This window comes from Triticum dicoccoides, chromosome 1B, assembly GCF_002162155.2.
Source record: "Triticum dicoccoides isolate Atlit2015 ecotype Zavitan chromosome 1B, WEW_v2.0, whole genome shotgun sequence".
NCBI classification, from domain to species: Eukaryota; Viridiplantae; Streptophyta; class Magnoliopsida; order Poales; family Poaceae; genus Triticum; species Triticum dicoccoides.
The window spans coordinates 393,442,229-393,449,430 of record NC_041381.1 but is presented as its reverse complement, the minus strand read 5'-3'; the positions used below and the strand labels follow the sequence as shown (position 1 = coordinate 393,449,430).

Below are 7,202 nucleotides of genomic sequence, written 5' to 3'. Positions count from 1 at the left end.
ATCGTCGTGAGAACACGTGCAACACTGCGAGCGAGCGAGCGACCTCGTCGTGGCTTCTGTTTTCGTCCTTCCCGGATCAGATCTCGGCTGATTGACTGATTGATCTCCGTGTAACGGCAGCGTGCGTGTCCCCCCTCCTTTCGCCACACCGCATCGTATCGCCGATGGGATACGTGCAGAGCGCTACTAGAAAGGAAAGGAAAGGGGAGGGAGCCACCAACCCAGCCAGACAGACCCGGAATTCCGTGCCCTGGCCCCGCCTGCCCCAGCTCGACTGAATAAACCCCGACTCCAAAAGCAGCAGCCCCGCGATTCCGAATCCCATTGTTCCAATCCAGCCACTCCTCACTCGCTCCTCCTCCTCTCCGACGGCGAGGAGACGGAGAGGCCGGGTTGCGGTGATCTCTCCTCCTTCTCGCGGTAAGCGACGCCGCCTTCCTCGTTTTCCACGCCGTGATCGGACGGATTTGCCAACGGTTCCTGCCGCTCTTCCCTCGCCGTGGCATTGAGGAATCGTGGCCCCGCTCGCTCGTCGTCCCCGTGCTCTTCGCCGCCGGTCCGTTTGCCGGCGGCGGTGGCCCGCTGATCCACTCCGTTCCCGATGCCACGCGCTACCCTTCCGTGCGTCCCTGGTTCCGCTAGGTCGTTCTTCTTCTGGAGCGCGCAGCGTTCGGTCCGAGTTGATCCTATACGCTGGGCTTAGTTCTCGGGGGCAAGATTATTTTCAGAGAAATTTTGGGGGTTCTATTGAACGAACCCCAACTGTGCCCCGCCCTGATAGATGCAAGCCCTCTCTGTTTTGTTTTGTTTTTCAGTTAGATATACAAACACTTCACTGCGTATGCAGGAATAAAGATGTACTCCCTCCGTCCGGAAATACTTATCATCAAAATGAATAAAATGGGATGTATCTAGATGTATATTAGTTCTAGATACATCCCTTTTCATCCATTTTGATGACAAGTATTTTCGGACGGAGGGAGTAGTACGTATCTGCTATTAATTGATGCATCTGTGTGCGATTCGGACGATCAATCAACTAAAAGAATGGCTCGATGACTCTGATTACTTATCAACCTATGACATCATTCAAATTATTATCAGTATGTTTTACTCATTGTTGTATCCTAGTACATTACATGTGTGATCAACCAACTATCCTAAAAAGAAATATGCTCCCAAATCCTTCTCACATGGGGCAAAGAAAATAATGAATCATGATTGAATACAGGATCATGTAATTTGATTGCATTGTATTCAGCAGATGGGGGACATTGCCAAGGACTTGACAGCCGGAACCGTCGGAGGGATCGCCAATCTGGTTGTTGGGCACCCATTTGACACCATCAAGGTCAAGCTCCAGAGCCAGCCCAGCCCTGCTCCAGGCCAGCTTCTTAAGTATGCCGGCGCCTTTGATGCTGTCAAGCAAACGGTTGCGGCTGAAGGGCCCAGGGGATTGTACAAGGGAATGGGGGCTCCTCTCGCTACTGTTGCAGCCTTCAACGCTCTCCTGTTCACTGTGAGGGGCCAGATGGAGACTCTCTTGAGATCGGAGCCCGGGGCGCCATTAACGGTAAAGCAGCAGGTCGTCGCTGGTGCTGGTGCTGGGCTTGCGGTCTCCTTCCTGGCATGCCCAACCGAGCTGATCAAGTGCAGGTAACCAAAGTTGCACCGTGCCAATTTTCATTTAATGTACTTTCATCATCTGATCTAATCTCCACATCATTTGATGAAGTTTGGAGGTTTTGTAGGCGAGATTATAATTTATACGATATAGTCATGATATTCATCATTCTCTGAAGTTGCCCTTTTCTGCACACACCAGATGTCATTCATGTTGCGCTAAAGTCATGATATTCATTTTTCTCTGAAGTTGCCCTTTTCTGCATTCACTAGATGTCATTCATGCTATGTACTTCCTTGCCATGCATTCCATTGTACTCCCTCCGTAAAGAAATATAAGAGCGTTTAGATTACTAAAGTAGTGATCTAAACGCCTTATATTAGTTTACGGAGGGAGTATCAAAGTTCAGCGTGTTTATCTTGCATTATGTCAACGCATTGCCACTATGGGTTAATGAACTACTCCCTCCGTCTAGAATTACTTGCCGCAGAAATGAATGTATCTAGACGTATTTTTAGTTCTAGATACATCCATTTCTGCGACAAGTAATTCGTGATAAAGGTAGTATAGGGTTATGGAAAGAAAGCACCTGACTCTGATCAGTTAAATTTCATATATAGGCATTGGTGCATAGCTGAAAAACTGAACCGTGTCTCTAGTCAGTAGGAAGTAAGTCCCTGGCAATTAACGTTTGGGTCTACAGTATGCATTCCTCTGTATCACAGTTTATCTGACTTCCCCCCACCATGTGATTCATTGCTGCAGTGCGTTGCTTCTGTCGATTCTAGGGTCACTGAAAAATCCTCTGAAGGATTCATTTCCTAGTGCTCTTAAGGCAAATGCAATAAGACTGCATAGCTAAAAGAAACTGATTTATGTGTCTGTCAACTACAAACAATCTCTGTACCTTATTAGCATTTGGATTATCCCCTTTGCAAGCTCATCTTGGATAGAGCTGTTGCAGTTCTGCACTTGATTTTGTTTGGCTGGCAATGGGCGCATCCAAAGAATGTATATAGTCGTTTTTGTATTTTCATATGTGTTATTGAAGAAGAGAGGTCTAAGACATAAGACTGCATAGCTAAAAAAAGCTGAATTATGGTGTCGATTAACTACAAACAAACTCTGTACCTTATTTGTGTTGTGATCATACCTTTGCAAAACTCATCTTGGATAGATGATGACTTACACTACATTTGGGAGTGATGGAGTGCTGCACTTGATTTTGTTTGACTGGCGCGCATCCAAAGAGTATATATAGTCTTTTTTTTTTGTATTTTCATATGTGTTATTGAAGAGAGGTGCAAGACATACCATACTACAGCTGCTGAGTTATTTGCTGGTATGCAGGTTGCAGGCCCAGAGCTCTTTAGCTGAAGCAGGTGCTGTCTCCCGCGTGGCGCTACCCAAAGGGCCAATGGATGTGGCGAGGCATGTCATGAGGGACGCTGGCGTCAAAGGTCTGTTCAAGGGCATTGTCCCAACAATGGGCCGTGAGATCCCCGGCAACGCTATAATGTTCGGCGTCTACGAGGCCGTCAAGCAGTACATGGCCGGCGGTCAGGACACGTCAGGCCTCGGCCAGGGCTCTCTCATCCTTGCCGGGGGCCTCGCCGGAGGAGCTCTGTGGCTCACGGTGTACCCAACCGACGTCGTGAAGAGCGTGATCCAGGTGGACGACTACAAGAAGCCAAGGTACTCGGGGTCGATCGACGCTCTCAAGAAGATCGTCGCGGCCGACGGGGTGAAGGGCCTGTACAAGGGGTTCGGCCCCGCCATGGCACGCAGTGTCCCGGCAAACGCCGCCACCTTCGTGGCCTATGAGATCACGCGATCGGCCTTGGGCTGATCCGCAAAGGTCCCAGCGAGGCCTCCGTCTCTTCTCCGATGCGGCATTACACAGAGCAACTGAGACAGAATTGAGGACCATGGCAAACAATTCTTCTTTACTGCGACGTTGTTTCCGAAAACCTTGCATAGACTGGCAGCAATGGCGGGATTGTTGATGAAATAAAGGTTGAGCTTTACCTGTCCTGTGCGTGTGTCACGTTTGGAGTGAGCAAGTGTAGTAGTTGGTGATTTGGCTTGTGGTAATGGTTGGCTGGGAGTGGATTGGCCATCCGACGGCGATCCAATGGTGAGGGAGCGATTGTCTGACGGCGATGTGGGTGCGCCTTTGTGGTTTTGTTTGGTTGCAGCGTCTGGTGAGGGGGTGGGTGGGTGGTTCTGGGCTTGCTTGGCATCTGAACCACCTCTCACTTCTTCCTGGCCTGTATTTTTTTGCCGCTGGGTAGTGGTGTGTTCTCTTCTCATCTTTGTTCTGGGTGGAAGGGCGGATTGAGTCCAGCTCCATTTCGCCTCGGAGTCAAGGTAATTCTCTTCCATTTCCTCCTGTGAATGCCCGCGCCTTCAGATTCATCGGATGCCTTTTCAAGTTCTTGCTGAATGTGCCTTGTGCTTCTTGAGGCACAAACAAATCCAAAGCTTTGTTGATCTAGTTGAGACTTGAGAGTTGAGACAGGCTGTCATGTTGCATTGCTGTGCTGACTGCGTATGTGTCAGGATTGTGATGATAGGGTTGAAACTTGTTGGGCGTCTGTGTTTATATATTCTCGGATTTTTTTTTTTGAATGATCGTTAGGGGAGAGATTGCCCACCCGAATTTGATTTAAAAGTGCCAAAGCCACAGTTTGACAGCAGCTTTTGGGGGACAGGGGATACAGAGAAGTTTATTTTTTAAACTTACACGGAGTAGTTTACTGTCGTGCTTCTGTGGTTTCGCTCTCGCCAGCGGTTTTCGCATAGAGATTTGTGTCGATGCTGCAAGGTTGCCAGGATGGCGCTACTGGTCTTTGTGGTTTGACAGGATCGTATCCCGTCAAACGGTATCGTACCGTATAGGATGCGAACATTGACAGGCTGTTGATGCTCGATTTTCATGTCTTATTATCTCCAAACTTAAACAAATCAGCAAAGCAAAGCAAAGCAGCGACGAAACTAACCGGGATCCATCCCAACCCAAATCGCTGTGGGAGCAGATGGGGGACGTGGCCAAGGACCTGGCCGCCGGCACGGTGGGCGGCGCGGCGCAGCTGGTCGTCGGCCACCCGTTCGACACCATCAAGGTGAAGCTGCAGAGCCAGCCCACGCCGCCGCCCGGCCAGCCGCCCAAGTTCGCCGGCGCCATGGACGCCGTCAAGCAGACCATCTCGGCCGAGGGCCCCCGGGGCCTGTACAAGGGCATGGGCGCCCCGCTCGCCACCGTCGCCGCCTTCAACGCCGTGCTCTTCACCGTCAGGGGCCAGATGGAGGCCCTGCTGCGCTCCGAGCCCGGCGCCGCGCTCACCGTCGGCCAGCAGGTCGTCGCCGGCGCCGGGGCCGGCGTCGCCGTCTCCTTCCTCGCCTGCCCCACCGAGCTCATCAAGTGCAGGCTGCAGGCGCAGAGCGCGCTTGCCACCGCCGCTCCTGCCGCCGCCGCTGCTCCCGCGGGCGGCGCGGCCGCCACCGTGACCGCCACGGCCGCTGCCGCGGTGAAGTATGGCGGGCCGCTGGACGTGGCGAGGCACGTGCTGCGGTCGGAGGGCGGCGTGCGGGGCCTCTTCAAGGGCCTCGTCCCCACAATGGCGCGCGAGATCCCCGGCAACGCGCTCATGTTCGGCGTCTACGAGGCCACGAAGCAGTTCATTGCCGGCGGGCAGGACACGTCGGGGCTGGGCAGGGGCTCCCTGATCCTCGCCGGCGGGGTCGCCGGCGCGGCGTTCTGGGGATCCGTGTACCCGACCGACGTGGTGAAGAGCAAGCTCCAGGTGGACGACTTCAAGAACCCAAAGTACTCGGGCTCCATGGACGCGTTCAAGAAGATCCTCGCCGCCGACGGGGCCAGGGGTCTGTACAGGGGGTTCGGACCGGCCATGGCGCGCAGCGTCCCGGCCAACGGCGCCTGCTTCCTCGCCTACGAGGTGACAAGGTCCCTGCTCTAGGCGACCTGCAGGCTGCTGGCCATTCTTGACTTCGTTCTTGTTCCTCCACCCTGATGATTCAGTTATCGTCGTCGGGACAGTCCTGTCTCTGTAACAGAAAACCAAGCCATGTGTGTGAATCGAACGAAATTTGCATTCCTTTCCTTTTCTTTCTTTCTTTTTGCGAGAAGGCCAAGGTCATATATCCAGAAATAAGAGAGGAGTGGATGCAGGAGGCTCCTCAGCGATTAGAGCTTCTCGGCCGTCCGATCGTTTTCTTGATTGCGTTCTGGCCGTTGGATCTCGGGCTCGGTCGTTGTGGGCCGTCGGATATTTACCCGGTCGTCTCCAACCGTTCGATATTTTCCCTATGAGCTGTTTCCCGCCCGGCCGTGCCACCGCGCATAATTACACTGCCCCGCCGAGGGCATTCTTGTCATTTCACTTGGCTGGGAAAAGATCCTATAGCGCAGGCAGGGGCGAGGCCGTAGAGACCGTCGTTCCCCTCCCCCTCCAGCCCGCTCGCCTCCTTCTCCCCCTCCCGCGCCCGCCTCTCTCTCTCTCTCCCTCCCGCGCCCCTCCCTGCCCCGCCGCCGCCGGCCGCCGCCGCCATCGCCGCTCGCCCGGGCACCTATCCACGACCCCGCGCCACCCCTCTCCTCTTCCTCCCACCTCACCTCTATCTTTCTCTCTCTCTCCTCTTCAAACCCTAACCCTAGCCACCAGCCTCCGCTCCCTGCCGCGCCGTCGCGTCGTCTCCTCCTCCCCGCCCTCTCGGTCCTCAGCAGGAGGAGCACGGCTCGCCGCCGCAGCTGCTCCTGCTCAAGGACGAGGTGATGAAGATCACCCCCGTGCAGAAGCAGACGCGCGTCGGCCAGCGCACCCGCTTCAAGACTTTCGTCGGCGGCGGCGACGACAACGGCCACGTCGACCTCAACGTCAAGTGCGCCAAGGAGGCGGCCACGGCCATCCGCGGCGCCATCATCCACGCCAAGCCCGCTGGGGGTCTGGAATCGTGGCCGCCCGCGTCCCCAAGAAGGTGCTGCAGTTCGTCGGCATCGATGATGTCTTCACTTCCTCTCGTGGATCCACCAAGGTATAAAATAACCCTCCCTATATCCATATTAACCAGTGAGACAAGCAAATTAACTGAATAACAAACCACTGCCGCTGCGTCCGTCGGGCCGCACCCCTTTCCCCACCGCTGGCGCTGCCGCCGGCCACTCCCTCTGCCCCGCTGCTCATCGCCATCGATCCGGCCGACCGCGCCGCGGTCGCCGCGATCCGTCCCCGTTCCTTGCCGCGCGAAGCACCTCGCCGGGTCGCGCTTGTCCCAGCCACCGCCGCACCCGCACCGGCCCCTACTGCAGTGCGCCGGCGCCCTCGAGAGGCCACGGCCTTGCCTTGCCCCCACCCCGGGTCGGTCTCGGTCTTTGCACGAGCGACGCCGGTGCCCGTTACCCGAACGCCCGCTAAGGCTCTCGCTGAGCCATTGACATGGGGGCCCCGCACAAAACGTTTAAAAAAAGAGAGAATTAATAATAAAAATAATTAAAATAATAATAATAATTAAATTAATTATTTAATTAAGGAAATAATTAAGTTAATTAATCATATTT

At 54.3% G+C, this 7,202-nt stretch overlaps 2 protein-coding genes and 1 pseudogene across 3 annotated transcripts; all 3 read left to right on the top strand.

The window, feature by feature from the left end:
• The first annotated feature begins 220 nt into the window (after positions 1–220).
• LOC119337317 (mitochondrial carnitine/acylcarnitine carrier-like protein) lies at positions 221–3,658 on the top strand. 2 transcript variants are annotated; one of them, XM_037609437.1, is made up of 3 exons: positions 221–420; positions 1,262–1,656; positions 2,975–3,658. In XM_037609437.1, the coding sequence occupies exons 2-3, from the start codon at positions 1,265–1,267 to the stop codon at positions 3,471–3,473; spliced, it is 891 nt and encodes a 296-aa protein (XP_037465334.1). In that variant the 5' UTR covers positions 221–420; positions 1,262–1,264; the 3' UTR covers positions 3,474–3,658. The 2 variants fall into 2 exon arrangements, with proteins under 2 accessions (XP_037465334.1, XP_037465328.1); XM_037609431.1 differs by having other exon boundaries at positions 222–420; positions 1,265–1,656.
• Positions 3,659–3,836: 178 nt separating this feature from the next.
• On the top strand, positions 3,837–5,757 carry LOC119337312 (mitochondrial carnitine/acylcarnitine carrier-like protein). Its single transcript, XM_037609428.1, has 2 exons — positions 3,837–3,994; positions 4,663–5,757. The coding sequence occupies exon 2, from the start codon at positions 4,663–4,665 to the stop codon at positions 5,602–5,604; it is 942 nt and encodes a 313-aa protein (XP_037465325.1). The 5' UTR covers positions 3,837–3,994; the 3' UTR covers positions 5,605–5,757.
• A 179-nt stretch (positions 5,758–5,936) lies between these two features.
• On the top strand, positions 5,937–6,742 carry LOC119337328 (annotated as a pseudogene).
• Positions 6,743–7,202: the final 460 nt, after the last annotated feature.

Bases quoted from the DNA above. Each gene is read 5' to 3' on its own strand.
- LOC119337317 (XM_037609437.1), top strand. From the start codon at position 1,265: ATGGGGGACATTGCCAAGGACTTGACAGCCGGAACCGTCGGAGGGATC. The intron at 1,657-2,974 runs GTAACCAAAGTT...GCTGGTATGCAG, and splicing joins ACCGAGCTGATCAAGTGCAG to GTTGCAGGCCCAGAGCTCTT.
- LOC119337312 (XM_037609428.1), top strand. From the start codon at position 4,663: ATGGGGGACGTGGCCAAGGACCTGGCCGCCGGCACGGTGGGCGGCGCG.